Genomic DNA, 20,582 nt, shown 5'->3' with positions numbered 1-20,582 from the left:
TACTGTGAGCCAAGATCTGACACAAGGAGATTGACTGGTGCTACTTGGTTTCCCGACAGCAGGAAGGTATGTGCAGGCTACAAGAAAACAACCAGTCATAATTTCACCTGCCAATAGAATTTAACAGAGAAATATAAATAAATGTACAAGGATTAAAAAAAAAAGAAAAAAAAATGATGCCCAACAATTATACACGAAAAAAAAAGAAAAAACAAAACAGAAAAGGAAACGTCCATATGAAAAGACAAATATTTTGCAATATCTATCTCTTTCCCTTTTGAAATAGGGAAATTAAAAGCAGTAAGGAGCTGAATGTATGAAGTGCTTGAAGCTAGAAGATCCAGAAGGCGTACTCAGTGGGATCTGGACACAAAGTGGGATTTCTAGGCAGTAGAGACTTTAAAATATTGTCAAGTAACTGTCAAGAAAGATTTCAGCATGGGCTATGCAAATCTTCTGAAGACCAAAAAGATACACTCAAGCTAAAAGCCTCCTCTGAAGCCCACATCATCATCACATCGATGCTGTCACTCTCCACACATGCCAGTTTACAGCTGGCATGGCCACATCACACAGCACGCAGTCAGGCTGTCAGTCACACAAGCTGTCAGTCACACAGGCCACCATCTGCTTTCAGTGCATCACAAGCAGCATCCCGTGAGCATGGCCTCACTTCATTGGTGCCATCCCACAGCACCAGAGCCAACATGAGTCCAGGCTGCCATGGCCCCTGGCTATTTGGCTGCACTGTCCTTGGCATCAGCATTGGCACTCGAGTGATGGCAGAAGCAACTGCTTTTCCATGAGCACCGCTTGCCCAGGCTGGCTTGCTGCTCAGCTGCATCCATAGCAGTGCTGGCTCCAGGCAGGTCCAAAACCCACAGCTGGGTGGGACTGGGGCAGAGCCATGTTGGCTTAAACTGTTCTGAAACTGAGCTTGCAGCAGCTAACCTGAATCAGATCATATCTACACCCCTATCGCTCCCCAAGACCACAACCATAAACATCAATAAGCCAGCACTGCATCGCAGATAGGAATCTCTTGACTGTTTATTGCCTCCCAGCATTGATTCCTTCTTTGCGCTGCCACAAATATCTGTGGGATGACATAAGATTCCCACGGAAATAAAAGGTGGATACTGCAGACATGCCTATGCTCCCAAACCTGTTTCTCTGAGCAACTGCAGAAGAGCACAAACACGCAGCAGACACTGAAGGTAGGGCAAGCCTTCTTCGGGCAGTAATGCTGATTCAAGCCACTTTAAAATTCACATTAAGCTATGTCCTCTATGTGATACATGCTTACAAATCCAGAAGGAATTATCATAATAATCAGCCTAGCCAGAATAGAACATATTCTCCAAAAGAAAATTTTGCTTGTCTTGATGATACTCCAGCCTATTCCTTATTCCACTGACTGTGTAGCCTTTCAATTACAGAAATAATAAAAAAAAAGTCTTTCTTTGGCTATTTGCCATTTTCAAGCACTGGACCTTGCAATATGTTTGCTGGACGGAAGGTTCTGTCCTTCAACTCAAATTTGAGCAAGTCACTCTCTAACCTTTCCTTTATCCTCTAAATCCTCTCATTATAGGGCTAAATTTGTAATTTTGTCATCACTTTCATTACTTTCCCTAATTTCCTCCAAACAAACAAAATCACTCCTCAATTTTGGAAGGCAGAACTGAAAACATCATTACAGCAGTGCTCGAAGCAGCACCCAGGAACTATGATAAAACATCCTCTCCATGGGGATGTTTTACATTTACCACCACACTATGTTAAAATGTCCACCGAATAGCTATCAAGATGCTCAGCCATTTTTCAGAATTCATGTTTTAAGAGGAGTCTCTTAGAGTTGTTTTTCTTATTTGTTCTTTGACATAATAGCTTTACGTTTGATTTATTGAAACAATACCAGTCCTCTTTTTATCTTAATAGAATGAGGCAGGCTGAGGAAATGGCCAATTACTCATGTGCTGTGAGGTGTTCAGCAACCATCCATCCTGCAGCCCCAACAGAACAAGAACACAGGACCAGCCCACCCACTCCAGCAGCATCTCTCTAATATATCCAGAATCAAACACTTGCAGCTGGCAGACTGAAGTAACCTTTCCTCTGATTTCCACTTATCTCTAAAACTGGAACAGCCTCGAGCCCTCAGATGTTTTCTACATTTACTATATGACTCAGTTAAGACAATGATAGATACTTTTCTCTCTACACATGCCTACACCAAAGTTCTCTGTCTCAGAATTCAGTCTGAGGTCATTCCCTTCCCTTCAGCCATGCCATGGGCAGTATGTTTCTCAGTTTAGTCACATCTCCTGCATAAAGACACTTGCTGTCATGTTTTTTTTCCATTTCCTACCTTTCCATTTCATTAACTTGTTCTTGTACCGAGAAGTGGCAGGACGACTCCTGCTGCTGCAGAGCTCCTGTTTTCATGCAGGATTTTCTTATCACAGGTCTGCTAATACTAACCACTTCCCCACATTCCACTTATGGGACTTCTGACAAGACGTTCATTGACAATGTCTAAAGGAACAACGCCTTTTCTGCAGATTGCTGAGAAAGTCATGTAAGATTTAAAATTTGCCTTGAAGACAAAGTACGTTCTTAATATTTTAAATCACCCATCTCTCAATTATTTCAAACACGTCAGCTTTCTCTGTTTTCAGACCTTTTGTGACTGAAATTACTGTGAATTACATTCACGTAAGCAGAGATGGCATTAATTTCCACAGCGATATGAGCTTTGATGTACCGAGCTCTACGCAGCTCTAAACATCTGAAGCGATTAATAGCAAAGCATACGAAATTGCAGTAAGTGGACAGTTTAAAGGCAAAGTGACTGAGCCATCAGTAGGAGGCCTGTGTGCACATCACAGAACTCACCAAAGAGGCGCTGGTGGAAGAGGAATTTCCCAGTGATCAGCCCTGTGAGAATGGCCAGCAGCCACAGCAGCACCTTCAGGCATCTCCAGCCGCCGCTCTCGGGGTACTTGTTGGTTACAAAGGAGAAGCAGTTCCCGACAACAATCACATTGGCTTCTGTCTGACTGTGAGACACCGGGTCCTCAGCAAATATTAAGAAGTTGAAGAAGATCACGAGGTAAGCCACAACTAAGCGAGACCACGGGTGCTGGAAGTAGTAGCGGAAGTCTTTATCCATCCTCAGGTACTTCAGAGCTGCTCTTTGTCTGCGTGTAAAGATACAAATGCACAATGTTACACATACCAAGAACATTTCTCAAGCATTTCTCTATTATCTCTTTAAGGGCGCAGCTCAGCAGCAGGGCATGAAAACACGGCATGTAAGAACAAGGCAAGCTACAGGAAACTCAGTGTACCTTTCCACCCGTGTTCCACAATACACAACACATATTTCAAAAATTCTGATGCTACACCTGGACTGAACCTTTCTCTTTATATGAGAATGGAACAAGTCATTGAGCGCAGTGAAGGCTCCTACTGCCTCACCCCCTAGATGCTCACAGGCACGTCCCTCACCCCATCAGGAACTTTTACTTACATGAAGGAATGACATGATGGAAAAGTTCCTAGAGGTAATTCCTACAGCCCAGGAAAGCCTGTAGAAATCTCTTCATCAGCTTCAGGGAGCACAAGAATAATTAAGCACATTTTCAAAACCAGGAAAGAAGAGTGCCTTGAGCACCATGTTCTACAAATATGAAAGCTGTATTTTGAAACTTGTCGGCTTATGTAGAACAGCTGCAGAAAAATGCAGCGGGGTATGGTTAACATTTCAGCTGTTTGTCATTTGATTTCTCTTTTACACACAACAAATTGGTTGTTTCATCCTGCTGAAGCACTTTGTTTTCAGAAACATATAAGGCCTTTGTGCTGTGGAACACTGCAATTATTCAAAGGGATTCAAAGTGTAAGAAGGAAAAAAAAAAGAAGGAATACCTAATAATATTGCTTGTTTATTACAGCATGCTCCTTGAAGGATACAGTGTGCTCAAGCAAACAGTACCGATTTTTGCAAATGTCATCTACCCTGCGGGAAAAAATAATCAAACTTCAGTGCCAGCAAAAGGCCTAAATACAGCAGCCCGTTATCCATCCCTTCCTGGACTGTGGGTGAGTCTCACTTTGGAAACTTGCAAACAGCTCAGATTACAATGTCTATCCTTAGGTAGTTCCTTCAGAATGATCTAACTCTGTAATCAGAAGTATTCCGGTGAAATTACAAGGAATTATGTATCCATTAAAAGCAGAAGAATGAAAGCTCTCCGCATATTCAGACAGAGCATTTAGTAAACTTTCACAACTAATAACATCACATAATACATACATTGCAGACGACAAAGCAAAAAACACAAGAGACAGTAAACAGTCGACAGAAGCAAGTGCCAGCCCTGTGACAACTTCATGAACGGGACGATTTCAAGCAGGGGTCACCGGTCCAGCAGCCTGAGGAGCAGCACTCTGGGGAGGTTAAATTACCTTTAGAACCATAGGGATGCCCCAAACTATTCTCCCATCTCCCCGTTAAGAAGAGTAAAGTTTCCCTGTTTCCTCACGGACACTGCTTCTTAAAGCCCGAGCGGGGCTTGAGATAAACAACTGGATGCGCTGACATTTCAGCAGCCCCAGGATGCCGGGCTACAGACGGCTGAAGCGGCGGCTCCAGGAACCACCCTCTGAAATCGCAGCAGCGCTCCCGCTGTGCTGAGCCCTAGCCCTCGCCCGCTGCCGCGCACCCCTCGCCCGCCGCAACCTGTTAGAGGCCGCCGTGCTCCCCGCAGGCCGGGCAGCCCCGCCGCGCCCCCGCCGTGCCCCCGGGGGCCGTGGCCAAGCTCCTGCCTCACTCACCGTTGCCGGGGTCCGCGCCGCGCGCGCGACTGCTGCGGCTCACTCTCAGCGGCTCGGCGCGGAGCGTCTCTCGGCGGCTCGGCTCGGCGCGGAGCGGCCGGCGGCGGCTCGGAACGGCCGGCGGTGGCCGGCGGCTCCCGCAGCAGCCCGCGGCCGCCTGGGCCCCCCTAGCCCCCGGGCGATGTCAGCGGCGCTGGCGCTGCCGCGGCGTCCCGCCCCCGGCCGTCGCGGGGAGGGAGCGGCTGCGGCGGGAGCGGCGGCGCGGCCCCTCCTCTCCTCCCCGTCCTCTCCCGGGAAGGCGGCGGCGGCGGCGGCCCCGGCTGTGCCGCAGGCTTGGCGGCCGCGGGCAGCGGCGCTGCGGCAGGGTCCAGGCGGCCGTGCCCTGCGAAGGGCCGGGGCCGGGCGCGCTGTGAAGCGGCGGGGCTGGAGCAGGCGGAGGGCGAGTGACGGCGGGGCGACGATCAGCGCCGGCTTCGGCGGGAAGCGAATCAGCCGTAGGTGGGAAATGAGGGTCGCGTCTCCGTTCTCCCGAGGTGAGACAGAGCACGGGGCTCCGGGAGACTGAGGAAAAGCCTCCTGCGGGGAGAGGCAGGGCGATACCCACTGAAGTCACATCGCGGGGCTGTCACGAGGCCGCAGCAGGTCCCCGCGGTGCGGGCATCATCCGAGCTGTCGCTGCGTCGGGCCGATGCCTCCGTGCAGCCTGACAGCGGTGTTGGCGCTGCGCTTTAGCTTTATTGTAGAGCGAAACCTTTCCACGCGGGATTTGGTCCCTAGCGCCGGTTTGCTGGTATTGCTGACATCCCAGGAAAACATGTGCAGGATGCTCACGGCACTGCGTTATGGCAGGGGTTCAGTCGGCTCGATGCTTGAAGCTGCTAGATGCTGCCTCAGCGTTTCATTAGGACTGTGAGAAGTCAGGTCACTGTGTTGATGCTGGGAGCTGAAATACAGCATCGAACTTAAAACATGGATTCTATACATGGGATTGCTCAATCCAGGGTACGGAAGGGAACTTGGCTGAGGTCCTCTGAGGCACATGGAAGAGCCCTCAGGTGAGTTGTGCTGTAGAAGTGCAGCACACCTGCCGAACGCTAGTGAGTCCCTGCTGATTTGTTCGCAATAAATGCGACTGCTGTGAGGGTGTCTGGCACAATCACATTATCAATCAATGCAATGACCGATTAGGTTCTCATTTTTAAGGTAGAAAGATGCAACTTTCAAAATATTCAACACCAGTCCCCTGCCCCCAAGCTATCTTTACAGTCAATAGACATGTAAAATATTCAGAGTGAAAAAAACCATCATGTGTGACTAGAGAGTGATGAAACACAGTGTGCGGCACTGCCGGCTCATGCAACAGCTCTGTGTGCACTGCCACTCTCACAAGGCTCAGCCTCCTCCTGTTCCTGGATTTTGATGAGAATCCAAAGAGCAGGAGGCAAACAGATCGCGCTCCATGCACCTACACACACGCACCCAAAAAAAAAAAAAAAGTGCTACTCAGCTTGCGTGGAAACACTACAGAGCATGTTTTTCAGACAGTAAATCTGTGGGCAACTTTCTGAAGCTCAGACATAACTCAATCATGTGAAAATCAGGTTCTTTTCTATTAAAGTAGCCAGAAACGTAACTATACCGTATACCTTCCCCAAATTTCTTGCAAGTGCTTTCCTCAGGGACACTATTTTTTATTTTTTTTTTTATATTTCACTGATACATTCAAAGAAGAGCTGGACCACTTCAGTTTCCTTAATCAAGCAATCTAACTGTTGTCAATAAAATATGTTCCTGAAGAGCAAGAATTCGCACACAGTTTAAGGAGGCTAATAGGGACCCATCCCTAGCAGCCAAGGACCAGCAACCTGTTCAGCAACTCAGGAATGCCCACTGGGAGGCCAGCAGTGACAGCAGCCAGGTGAGCCTAAGGAGCAGGTGGAATCAGCAAATGAGTCTTCTGAAATGCTAGTTTTAGTGTTTGTGAATGAAACTTACAGATCTCCTACTACAAAGTAGTGCTCATGTAAAGCCTATCTTTTTATGCCGTTTCCAGCAGAGATCTGTGAGTATTGAACTAACAGTACATGCATCTTAGTGCAGTTTCAATTTCTGTGAAGTCATTTTTGCTCTCGGATGAGGATTGGCCTTCTGCACATCAGCCTGGAAGCGCTCAGCTCATTTCCAGGGCTGCTGCCTCTGACAGCCCCATCTGGCCCAGGACCACACTCCAAAATAGTGATGCTGTATTAACAGACAGGTTTTTCTGCTTTGCATTAATGCCAAAACAGAAGTGCTTGTTTCGTCCGTGGAAGGGCTGCAGGTGCAAACAAGAAAGATAGGTGTAATCACTCTGATCAAGAAAAAATATTCAAAAAATGCAATTTTGGTATAAAACCTCTAGTTTTCTGTGTGTTTAAAGGGTAATTGGACAGATGGAAAAAATGATAGAATCATAAAGGTTGGAAATGACCACTAAGGTCATTATTCCAACTATTGACCTATTCCGACTGTTCCCACTAAGCCATATGCATTAGTATCACATCTAAACATCTCTTGAACACCTCCAGGGACAGTGACACCACCACTTTCCTGGGCAGCCCATTCCAATGCCTCACCACTATTTCTCAGAAGAAATGTTTCCTAATATCCAACCTGAACCTTCCGTTACAGTTTCATCTGAGGAAGCTCTCTGATATCCCAAATATCTATACAGACACTGTGCTTAGCCACCTGATCCACAAAACTGAGGACTGCTTAACACCTGTGAAATTTCACAGCATGACAGCAGAGATGAGGCTGGAAGGCACATCTGGAGCTCCACTGGTCCAGACTCCTGATCAGAGTATGGGCAGTGAGAGCACATTCCCCAGGGCTGTGTCCAGATGGGTTTGGGTTTTTGTCAAGGTTGGAGACTCCACAGCCTTACTGGGCAACCTGTTCCAATGTTCAGCCACACTCATGGGGAAAAGTGCTTTTCATATGTTGAATGAAATGTTCCGTGTTTCTGTTTATGCCTACTGAATAGCGCTAAGAAAATTCCAGCTTCATCTACTTTACCCCTCCTATCAGACTTTCACACACTTCAGTAAAGTGACCTGTGCCCTCCTCAAGCCTCCCTTTCTCGAGGTTAAGCAGCCCCAGCTCTGTCCTCCCACTCCTTACCTCTGTGGCTGAACACATGCCTCCTCCCTGCCTTGCTGTTTGGAAAAAGCACTTAATTTCCTCAGACCTCAAAACCTCATTAGTCAGGGACTGTGCTCCTAATGGATTTTTCTTCTATCCTGCTGTTGTGGGCTGACCCCAGCCAGAAGATCAGCACCCACATAGCAGCAGGCTTGCTTCTCCCCACATCCTCCCCCAGAGGATAAGGGAGATAATAGGAAGAGCAGAACCAAAAAAACTCATGGGTAAAGATAAAGGCAGTTTAGTAAGTGAAGAAAAAAAAAAAATGATGGAAGACAATCACTCACCACATCCCAAGTCCCACCGACAGCCTGATGCCCAGGCAGCCTCTCAGTGACAGCAAGCTCAGAAGGCAGCCCCTGCCCCCACACCCCAAGCTTTATTGCTGAGCATGACGTTAGAAGGTATGGGACATCCCTTTGGCCTGTCTGGGTCAGCTGTTCTGGCTGCATCCCTTCCCACCTCTTTGCCTACTCAGCCTGCTTGCTGGGGTGGGAGTGGGGCAGTGAGCTGTGCTCAGCTGCAGCCAAAACAGTGGTGTGTTATCAGTGCTGCCTTAGCCATAGCTCCACAGAGGCTGCTATGAAGTACATTAACTCCATCCCAGTCAGCCCCAGTGCACCTGCATCCTTGGAGGAAAAGATTTCCCCCTTTGAAATTCCCTTGTTATGGTTATGGCAGCCAGACTCAGCAATGCCACTGAGCTCTATCGGTTTCCCCAATGCCTTCTTACTGTCCAAAAGAAGAGAAGGTAGCACATTAAACCATGGGAAAAAAAAAAAAAGAGAGAGAAACAGAAGCTGAGAAAAGTTAGTATATAACTAAAGAGTAAAATATAAGAACCTGGACAAAAGACAAAAATGTGTACTTCATTGAAAGTAAAAATGTTAACTCAGAGACAATGACATTGCAAATACTATTAGTATGTTGCTACTGGATGTAAAAAAAAATAGAATTGCCTAAAAGAATGTACAAAAGCAGAATTATTCGATCAATATTTCTGTTGTATATTTAGTAAACATAAGCTGGGCTTTTATATTATATTACATTGAAATACTTCCCTTTAAATCAATAATATGAAAGGACAGTAAAGATCAGCAGAATACATTAAACAGTTATTTTTAAAATGGCAGGTCAAGGAGTTTTCAGAAAAATAAATGAAAGTAGAGTTAGGTAGCAATATTAATTATTACAATCGATTCCTAACATTTTCTGAAATGCTAAGGAAATTTCAGAGAAATAAAAGGAAGTTAATACTGTAACAATATTTAAAGGGTAAATAGGATGACCTATTTAATTACAGGCTCATCAGGCTGGCAGCAAGCATGGGCAAAATTATGGGAAAGGCAGGTTTAGGACTCAATTGCAGAAAGGAATGAAAGGGAGAAGAACCGGAATTGCCAAATGCCAGGCAGTGGGGCAAGCTGTGCAGCCGTGCAGTCCCTGCCTGCTCTGTGTGAGTCAGAGTGTTTCCCAGATTTTGGCCTAGCCACTGCCTCTATTTTTGCAGTAACAGCCACCAATAAAATGAGCTGGCAGAAAATACTCTTTGAAAAACTGTTCTGATATCATTTCAGAGATGCCACTTTTTTTTTAAGTACTTACATAGAAATCTACTTGAAATCTTATGCAATTGGATCCCCAATGACGTTCCAATGAAAGAGCTAGATTGACACAAAATTATATGCAATGCACAGATGTACCAATAGGCTTTCATTCATGCTACATATTTTTGAGTCTATTTAATATTTTAATCAGTGAAACAAGAGATTGCAAAACACCAAAGATGAGGGAAACTAAAACTAATGGCAGAGAGACACCTCTGATGGTAGAACTCTAGGCTCTTCGGTTTGTTGGATACAATCTAAAATATTTCAGAACAGATGTAAGTGAGAATAGGAACAAATTACACATGCTGTTTTTATATGACAAGAAGGAGAAAAAAATAGATACGGATTTTAACAAATATAAATGATGCTGTGGCTAAAAATGGTAGAGCACTTTTGGGATGTGAGAAACTAATGTGTAGTTTTTGATTTTACCAAGAAACTTTTGCTTTACAAGGAGGAAGTTAAGGGATGATTTTATCATTGTTGATAGATTGTCATAAAAACAAAGTATGAGTACTATATGATACATAGATCTAATTTTGCAGTACTGATGGAACTTGGACAAGAAGACGTAGAATTGTGTGAGCTTTTACATATGGTAAAGTAGAACTCCAGTCCTTCTGTCACGTGATAAAAGACTTACAAGCATAAAGCAGAAGCTGTACTAGTCAAATAACAAACAAAACTTAACCATTAGCTGAAGTACTTACTTCTGTTCATCCAGACCAAATTTTCTTTTAGTAAGCAGAATTCTACTTCAAATAATCATATTGATTTCGAATAGATAGGCAATACACACCTATCCTCGATAAAATCACTAAAGAATAGGTAGAGAGGTGAACTTACATCACTAATTAAATACCTTTTGCATCCGCTCACCATACGGATGGTTCCACCTAGGTGTGACTTCTGTGTTAGGCAAAGAAAAGAATCATCAGTGTTCAGCTACGTTAATAGTTGTACATACAGAGTTAGAGAAAACCAAAATTAGGAAGAAGCTCAATCTGAGTTCAGACTTCCATGAATACTGCTTAACCACAATGTACAAGCATATTGTAATGGTAGAAGGTGTCAGAAAGGCGGGGTTCAAGAAGGAAAAGGTCAGAAAAACAGGAACTGGTAACAGAGGAAGTTATTTAATGCAATACAAGGAACTTGAGTACTGATCTGAGGTGAGGGAACAGAAACAGCTGGAGCAGAGAACACCAATGAAGCTGATGGGGCTAGGAGTTCCAACAGAGCTTCTCGCAAACTTGACACTGCAGCAATATGACACAGAGGCAAATATATACCAACAAAGCAGACAGATACAGGTGTCTCAGGACCATAGGATCATAGAGCATTGTGAGTTGGAAGGAACCCAACAAGTATGATTGAATCCAACACCCAGCTCCACACAGGAACACCCAAAATTCAAACCCTATGCATGAGACCATTGTCCATAAAACTAACTGAATTCTGGCAGCTTGAGGCCATGACCACTGACTTGGGAACCTTTTCCAGGGCTCAGCTACCCTCTCAGCCAATGATCTTTCCCTAACCCCCAGCTGCCCTCCCCTGGCACAGCCCCACGCCGTTCCCTCGGGCGCTGTCGCTGTCACAGAGCAGAGCTCAGTGCTGCCCCTCAGTTCCTCTGCTCTGGGCTGAGCAAACCCAAGGACCTCAGCTGCTCCTCGTACATCTTGCCCTCTAAACCCTTCACCATCTTCGTAGCCCTACTTTAGACTTCTCCAGGCAGTGAATCAAACTGTAGGAACACTGAGTTCTGTTTCCTAATGACTTCAGTGATTGTCCGAATGGCATCGCTTAGTGAATCATAATAATTTCACTGAAAATAATCAAACACACCAACATTATGAGATAGCTAATCACTGTCTGAAAATATTTGATAAGAAAATCACATATACCCTGCTGTGCCTACAGAGGGGTTCCTTTGGTGACAGATCTTCAGCTCTGAATAAGCAATGAGAAGACCAAGCTCTGTGACCTTTCTTTAAAACTTGTTCTCATCATATATAGGAATATGCAGCATCTCTTATCCAAATAGACTTTTTCAATAGCCAAAGAATATCCTGTCACAAATGGTTGCTATTTTGAGCTCACGCTAATGCACTGTGAAAAAAACATAGTTATGCCAAGAAAAAAAAAAAAAAAACAAAACCCTTACAATGAGAAATGTAATAATTTATTTAACAGTTGGAAATCCATTGAAAATGAACAGGCACTTTGAGTAAGTGCTCAAGAGAACAAGTAAGAATGGACAGTGCAGTCAAAATGTCATTTGTTTGTTTAGTGAACTTCCTTTCATCTATGAGACCAGCAATGAGGGCACTCTAGAATCCTTTGGAGCTAAACTACTGGAGTCTTTCCATTTATGCTGAACATAGCCTGCACCCGGTTTGAAGGTATACAGAAGGGTTTTTTCTGCTTCAGCACTAACAGAGCAGGCTTCAGTGCTAGAAGTGAACTATGCTACTCTCCAGGACCTACACAGCACATCTTTCTCCCGTCCTTCCTCTGTGTTTCTGCCTACTTAAACAGTACAGAATAAGGACCTATGGTGCACATTTTTTCTCACATTTCTCGGAATACTTTCTACAAACAAGTGGCAATAAGATCTCTAACTGGCTTCATGGAGTCCTTTTGGGATAAAACCTCCACTTGATGGACATTTTCACGCTATTTTTTTTTTCCATAATAATTCAGAGATGGAAACAGGGTGTCACTTGTGAGTGAGCTGGGAGAAAGACCTGCCTTTTCTCTCCCACAGGTGGGATCTCATGTTTTGGAAGCATCCTTTGTCCCAGGTGCTCCCGTTCTTTCACCTCAGTTTTGAAATACCTCAGAGAATCATAGCTGTCATCACGATGCCGACATCAAAAACTAGATTCATCTAACAGCAATTTGAACCTTTTCTTAATTCCTAAAGAAAATTGCATAAACTATAAAGCAGCAAAGAGAAGCACACTAGGAGCCAGCAAAAGGGAATGTGAGGTTAGATCTAATATGTCCACAGGTATATAAGCCATGAAGAATCAGGCAGGAACACGACATCTCAGGAATAATTGGTAAAGTGGCAGAGAAAATATACAGCAAAAGACTGAAATTTTCAAATATTTATACCCCCCTGGCTACAAGATAAACATGCCTTGGCCAGAGTTGCTTTTGCTTCATTAGATATTAGTTTGTACTAGGTGTACCTCATCATGAGAGGAAACAGCATCTCTATAGCAATGGAAAACAAGATAAGTACTTGCACATAATCAGCATAATGCTGGTGTGTCAGTATTTCACAGTGTCTCAGTGTGCTCATCTCACGCAGGTAGTAGGAGGAAGTAGAAATAAATACAGAAAGAATGTTGCCCAGAATCTCTCTTTTGAGTTCACTGGGAAAATGATGAGATCCACACTAGCACTGCGCCAGGGTGTCATCATAGATGTTCTCTACTAGTAAGGTCTTGTCTGTACTGAATTCGTTGATAGATTTCTTATTGATTTCAGTAGAATCAAGATGTCCTCCATGTAACAGTAAGAAAAATAAAAGTATTTTCTTATTTTTGTGCCATGCATTTTTACCTAATCACTGTTACTATTTTTGAATGTTCTTAAAGACAGGAATATTTGAGTGAGAAAATCTCACAGAGTACCTACTTTCCAGTTACTCCAGACTACATAGCTGCTCATTAGATCATGCAAATTTTGAATACTGCTCTATGCTGAAAAATGACTACTGCCCAGACAAGCCACCCCCTAACAGGAGGTAATTACCAGTCTTGGCAGATAAAGCCTATTCTAAATCTAGACAGCACTGTGTTGGGTGGCTCTGCCAGCACTCACACACTTTCTGAAGGGGATCCTTCTACAGGCACCAGGTAGTGGGCTATCAGGATGAGCATCCCAATGGGACTGAATCAGTTCCAGGTACATTTTCTTTCTCATTGAAAAATAGTTACCAAATACAATGGGGTGGGAGTTAGACCTATGAAAGAAAACATGAAAGGAGAGGCTGCTGAAAGACATCAAATGTACCCAGCCTATTCAGTAATAGAATCATAGAATCATAGAATCACTAAGGTTGGAAAAGACCTAAAAGATCACCCAGTCCAACCGTTCACCTATTCCCAATAGCTCCTACTAAACCATGTCCCTCAACACAACATCCAGCCTTTCCTTGAACACCCCCAGGGTCGGTGATTCCACCACCTCCCTGGGCAGTCCATTCCAGTGCCTGACCACCCTTTCTGAAAAGTAATACTTCCTCATGTCCAGCCTGAATCTCCCCTGCCGTAGCTTGAAACCATTCCCCCTGGTCCTATCACTAATGACACGAGAGAAGAGGCCGACCCCCAGCTCACTACAACCTCCCTTCAGGAAGTTATAGAGAGCAATAAGGTCTCCCCTGAGCCTCCTCTTCTCCAGGCTGAACATTCCCAGCTCCTTCAGCCTCTCCTCATATGGCCTGTGTTCCAGACCCCTCACCAGCTTTGTTGCCCTTCTTTGAACACGTTCCAGGGCCTCAATATCTTTCTTGCAGTGAGGGGTCCAAAACTGGACACAGTACTCGAGGTGCGGCCTCACGAGTGCTGAATATAGGGGAACAATCACCTCTCTGCTCCTGCTTGCAACACTGTTTCTGATGCAAGCCAGGATGCCATTGGCCTTCTTGGCCACCTGGGCACACTGTCGGCTCATGTTCAGCCGAGCATCAATCAATACCCCCAGGTCCATTTCCTCTACGCAGTCCTCCAGCCACACCGCCCCAAGCCTGTAGCGTCGCCTGGGGTTGTTGTGGCCGAAGTGCAGGACCCGGCATTTGGCCTTGTTGAAACTCATCCCATTGGCTCCAGCCCAGCTCTCCAGCCTGTCCAGATCCCTCTGTAGGGCCTCGCTACCCCCAGGCAGATCCACACTTCCAGCCAATTTGGTGTCATCTGCGAATTTACTGAGGGTGCACTCGATGCCCTCATCGAGGTCATCAATAAAGATATTGAAGAGGACAGGCCCCAGCACCGACCCCTGCGGAACACCACTCACGACTGGTCGCCAGCTGGATTTAACTCCATTCACCACCACTCTCTGTGCCCGGCCCTCCAGCCAGCTCCTTACCCAGCCAAGAGTGTACCCATCCAAGCCTCGGGCTGCCAGCTTCTGCAGGAGAATGCTGTGGGAGACAGTGTCAAAGGCTTTGCTGAAGTCTAGGTAGACCACATCAACAGCCTTTCCTTCAGCCACCAGATGGGTCACTAGATCATAGAAGGAGATCAGGTTGGTCAAACAGGACCTGCCCTTCATGAACCCATGCTGGCTAGGCCTGATCCCCCGGTCACCCTGCACATGCCGCATGATCTCCCTCAAGACGATCTGCTCCATAACCTTCCCTGGCACCGAGGTCAGGCTGACAGGCCTGTAGTTCCCCGGATCCTCCTTACGACCTTTCTTATAAATGGGAGTCACATTGGCAAGCCTCCAGTCTTCTGGGACCTCACCAGTCAACAAGGAGCGCTGACAGATGATGGAAAGCGGCTCGGCTATCACCTCCGCCAGTTCCCTCAGCACTCTCGGGTGGATCTCATCTGGCCCCATCGACTTGTGACAGTCCAGCTGGAGCAGTAGGTCTCTGACTGTTTCTTTCAGAATCACAGGGGGGTTAGTGTGCTCCCCGGCCGAGATTACCAGGTCAGAGAGAGGGGTATCCTGAGGATAACTGGTCTGACTTTTAAAGACAGACGTAAAGAAGGCATTCAGAACCTCCGCCTTTTCCTTATCCTCAGTGGTCACATTCCCAGCCTCATCCAGCAAAGAGTGGATATTCTCCTTTGTCCTCCTCTTACTGTTAATGTATTTATAAAAGAGTTTCTTATTCCTTTTCACACCAGCAGCTAGGTTAAATTCAAGCTGGGCTTTTGCCTTTCTGATTTCACCTCTACACATCCTAACAACTTTCCTGTATTCATTTTGAGTGGCCTGTCCCTCTTTCCACAGGCGGTAGATTCTCTTTTTCTCCCGGAGCCTCAGGAATAGCTCCCTATTCATCCACGCCGGTCTTCTTCCCCGCCGGCTCATTTTGCAGCTCAGGGGGACTGCCTGCTCCTGCGCCCTTAAGACTTCCTTCTTGAAGAGCAACCAGCTCTCTTGGACCCCTTTGCTCGCTAAGACTGAATGCCAGGGGACTCCCCCTATTAGTCCCCTGAACAATTCAAAGTCTGCCCTCCTGAAGTCCAAGGTAGCAGTATTACTATTCCCCCTCCAGGCTCCACTGTGAATCACGAAGTCTATCATTTCATGATCACTCTGTCCAAGACAGCCTCCAACCTCCACATCTCCCACCAAACCTTCCCTGTTTGTGAACAGCAGGTCTAGTGGGGCAGTTCCTCTCGTGGGCTCTCTGACCAGCTGTATCAGGAAGTTGTCCTCTACGCATTCCAGAAACCTCCTAGACTGCTTCCTCTGTGCTGTGCTGTACTCCCAGCATATGTCAGGGAAGTTAAAGTCCCCCATGAGGACAAGGGCAGGCGACTGTGCAGCTTGTGCCAGCTGCTTATAGAATACCTCGTCTGTTTCTTCATCTTGATTTGGGGGTCTATAACAGACGCCCACCAGGGTGCCTGTCTTGTCAGCCCTTCCTCTGATCTTTACCCATAGGGATTCAACGTTATCGTCCCCAGTCATAATCTCAGTAGCGTAAAAGCATTCCCTAACATAGAGAGCTACACCTCCACCCCGCCTTCCTTGCCTATCTTTCCTGAAGAGTTTATAGCCATCCATTGCTGCACTCCAATCGTGGGAGCAATCCCACCACGTTTCCGTTATGGCAACTAGGTCATAGTTTGCCTGCTGCACAATGGCTTCCAACTCTTCTTGTTTGTTGCCCATGCTGCGTGCATTAGTGTAGACGCATCTCAGCTGAGCCCCTCGCCTCTCACCTAATCCCACTACCACTTCCCCAGGCTGCTCTCTAGCAGGCCTGGCTTTATCCCCCTCCCCCTTCCTATCTAGTTTAAAGCCCTCTCTGGAAATGGATATTGGAAAAATTTTTCTAGTTTGAGACACAGGAAGGTTTTACCTGAACATAGACTGATGTTAGCCTTGTAGTTGCGGGTGGGTTTTGTTATTATTTTGGTTTATTTTGTTCTTTTCCATAAAAAAAAGATGTTTATTTCCATAAAAGATGTTATGTATCTACATTATTTGAGAAGCAGAGCTTCTTTTTAGTGGCAAGAAGACTTCTGTCCTGTTAAATGAAGACAAAGTAGCTTCACTTATTGCTTTACTATCATCATACCTTACTACAGAACTATTATACTGTACTATTAGTACAACTCCAGCCATTTACTCCCCTGGAGCAGATCACATCCTGCCTGTTTTCTGCACAGTTTTCCCCCAGAATCCAGTCTGATTTAAGATATTATAATGGTATGGAAAGAAAGCACCCAAGCACGAACCATCCCCTGATAGATAAATGTGGAGATTGTGTTTGTAATTTAGTTTATAAAACTATTCCAAAGGCCTGATGGAGCTGTCCAGGTCTTTGAAATTGTTCTTGTTTTGTTTGACCTACAAACCACTTTGAGCATCATCTGATTGTTAAAAATGTCTTGTGCACTCTATGCAAAACAAGACAAATTTATTTGCCCTTGTCATCAATAATTAATAAAGCAAACATAGGTCTTAAAGAATTAAAATATTTATTTTTCCTATTGTACAGGAAAGGAAAAAAACAAGAGCCATCAAGATATCAGCGAGATCATTTAATGCACTTCTGGAATGCGTTCAGATAACCATAAAGGCAGAACGCAGCATGGCCAGGAGTGTGACTGGATCACAAATAGTTCTGCACAATGATCTTGCAGTGGTATTAGTTAGTCACTACTATTAGGGTAAACATACTGAAAAATGAACCACATGAAGAATTTCATAACCTCAAAATTCCAGAGACCATGAGAAACTTTGGTGATCATACTGCCCATTACATTCTGCATGTACACAGAGAATGTAGTTGTCACATTTACCAGGTAACAATATGGGCTAGACAGAAAAGGACAAAGATATCAGCAAGCCATATTCAGAATTAACTCTTTAATAATAATTGTATACTTCAGAGAGCAGAATGATGTAAGCAACATGGGAATTCCTACCAACTGTGCTTTGTTTAGTTTATTTCACTAAGCATTTGGTTTTTGTTGTCAAAGCATATCAAAACATGAAAAGAATCAATTGTCTATGACTTTTAGGATAGCATCTTTGACAGTGAGTAGGAACCTCCCAGTAGCTCATCCTTTTTTATCAACAATATTGTAATTCAACTTAAGCAGCTGTCTATCTACCATGTTCCAGGTCACCTATAGACAAGACCTACTGCATCAACTGATTGAGCAGAAAAGCCCGTAGCATTATGAATGTTATGACACAAGAGTTAGATAATTTATTTGTTCATTTATCAGAAATAAAAACAAGTATAAGAGCATAAAGAAATGAAGAGATGCATTCACAGTGCTATAAAAACTTACCAAAACACAGAAAATGAGAGCTTTCCTTTACTGTCATAAAGAATCACTTGTTATAATGTCAAAGAAGTGTGGAGTTTCTGTAACAGGATTTCTTAATAGTAGACTATACATAAACTGTAGCCTCTATAGAGAAATACCTTCTTACTTGAACATAAGGTGCTGGTTGATTAGAGCTATATATATTGAGACAAGCAGATAACAACAGCGTGCTCAGAAGTCTTATGCTCACAGTCTATTTGCTATGAACGCTTTTCACAACTATATATTTGAAGTTATAAGCAAATCTGGCTGTAGAAGGGGTACTATTTCTCTGCTAGCCGCCCATGTGTACATGGGAATGGAGATTACCGGAAGCAAGCAGAATTAAATAAATGATTTTTTCACATAGCTCTGAAGTTTGTATTCATTCTTATTCAATATAGATGAAAGCTCATCTTAATGATGGAATAATTCTCTAATGCTATAATTATTCTCTTGAAAGTGTGTTTATTTTTGAAGAGCATGGGGGGTTATTTGTTTATTTTTTGGTCAAACATCAAATTCTGCAATATTGAGATTTAAAAAAAAATACTTAAGATTTGCAATTTGCCTTCTCAAAAAGCTCCTATGAAATGCCAAAGTGAATATGGCTTGTTTCATATGAAGCAGATGGCAAGATCCCTCTTCTCTACTTTTGAGCCCTCTGACAGCTTGGTGGGAGTTGCTGCGATGCCACCACAGACAGTCAAGGTGATCCTGACACGGTGACAGACACCACAGTCTCATCCCATTCCAGCATTTCCAGTCCAAGTATGGGTTGCCACTGAAAGCACAGTCCCACAGCCTTGGCTCTGCAGCCTCACTGCCACATTGTGCCAACCGTAGTGCTCCTGGGGTGACTCCAGGAATTGCTCTGACTGAAATCTCCCTTTTCTTGGTGAATTTTCAGGTAAATCTGTTCTTTTCAAACATAACAATAGACGGGAAGGAACCAAGAACATAGGACCACTGGCAGACTCGGTTTGGAATGATCTAAAGTAGTTGGGACAATACCACATCTTTGATTGTCACTCTTGAACTCCAATACTACTTTCTGATTGGAAAAGGTCTTCATGAAGAGTTGCTTTATCTATCTAGAGCTTCTGTGCTCTTGAGGATGTATCATAGAGGAATAAGAGGTGACTTCTCTGTGCTCTACGAGGTACATTCCATCTCTTGTTTCTTGGTTTCACATGAAGTCTTTTTTATGTCTCTGTTAGTCTGTCAAGCTCTGTTAGTCTGCTGCAGTGCTCAGTTAGCCCCAGCTCACTAGCTGGTAACACATCTCCATAGTGATTTCTTTGCTGGACTAGCATTACACAGTGCTGCTCATATGCTGCACTTACAGCACTGTTTCACATTTCCCAAATAGGGAGTACCTTGCATGATGTCTTAATACCTAGGGTATGACAAAGTGCAGGCACTCACATCTGTCAACACAATGAAAGCAGCTGACTTCAGGAATTCCTGAGCTGTGAATCTTTGAGAATGGGAAGGCGAAGCAGCAAGTATTCATTCCTTCATGCTTGCCTTATTCTTTCTTTCTTGCCTGTGTCAAGGGATAGGCCACTGGGCTTAATGGTGACCCCAAAAAAACACTGCTAACTCTCTGGAACCTGAAAGAACCATCAGCATCAGGACATTTTGTTGCCCACATGCCCACAGTCCTGCTACATTTACAAACGCCTGCCCATTTCACTGAGAGGCTGAGAGTGTAATAAAAAACACAGTACATATTAAAATTGCAGACTATAGCACACTACACAAGAGCATTTTTAGAGAAGAGTTACTATGCATCTTCTGAGCAGGCAGCCCATGGCAGTGGGCACAGCCCCAAGCTGCTGGAGTTTCAAGAAGAATCTGGGCAATGTTCTCAGACATAAGTCTGGGTTTTGGGGATAGCTGCGTGGAGCCAGGAGTTGGGGCTCAATGCCTGCGGGTCCCTTCCAATTCAGGTTCCTGTGGTTCTGTGATTCAGTGAAATCATGAAAAATTAGTGGATAAAGCCTCCCTTGTAGGAGCAGGGGTTTGAGGCGAAAGCTGTGGTTCTGGGCTGTGCTCCCTAATTTTTCTTCCAGGCACTTTACTGCTGACAGGTTAACATAGAATACATGTTCAATACAGAACGTGTAAGCGTCCCTCCTCGCCTCAGGCAAGACAGCCGTCTCTGTGACAGGTGCCTAGAGATCATCCAAACTCCCTTCGGCCATTTTTCTGTATTCCAGCCTACAGACGGCCGCGCGGGGCACCGCTATAGGGCGGATGAACGCAGCACCACTCTCTCGGGGGAGGCGGCAAGAGGATCCGGCCGGCCCGAGCAGCTCGGCGGGCTCTGCTCTAGGGGGCAGCAGCACCCCGCCCGCCGTGGGGCTCTGGGGCGGCCCGGCCCGGACCGGCGGAGCCCGGAAGGCGCCGCGCTCCC

At 45.1% G+C, this 20,582-nt stretch overlaps 1 protein-coding gene across 2 annotated transcripts in view; it reads right to left on the bottom strand.

Annotated features, from left to right (window-relative positions):
* TMEM117 (transmembrane protein 117) overlaps window positions 1–4,914 on the bottom strand; it is a 194,150-nt gene extending 189,236 nt beyond the window's left edge. Inside the window, exons 1-3 of one of the 2 annotated variants that reach the window (XM_042872858.1) lie at window positions 4,843–4,914; window positions 3,934–4,024; window positions 2,899–3,203 (exon numbers count right to left, since the gene is read on the bottom strand). In XM_042872858.1, the coding sequence (XP_042728792.1) occupies window positions 2,899–3,175 (277 nt within the window). In that variant the 5' untranslated portion in view covers window positions 3,176–3,203; window positions 3,934–4,024; window positions 4,843–4,914. The remainder of the gene's footprint in view (window positions 1–2,898; window positions 3,204–3,933; window positions 4,025–4,842) is intronic. The other variant, XM_042872859.1, reaches the window with a different exon arrangement.
* Between the last annotated feature and the right edge of the window lie 15,668 nt (window positions 4,915–20,582).

Source organism: Lagopus leucura, unplaced genomic scaffold, assembly GCF_019238085.1.
Source record: "Lagopus leucura isolate 7727_CA_CO unplaced genomic scaffold, USGS_WTPT01 Super-Scaffold_100008, whole genome shotgun sequence".
Lineage (NCBI taxonomy): Eukaryota > Metazoa > Chordata > Aves > Galliformes > Phasianidae > Lagopus > Lagopus leucura.
The sequence above is the reverse complement of the archived record's forward strand: the minus strand, read 5'-3'. Positions and strand labels throughout refer to the sequence as shown.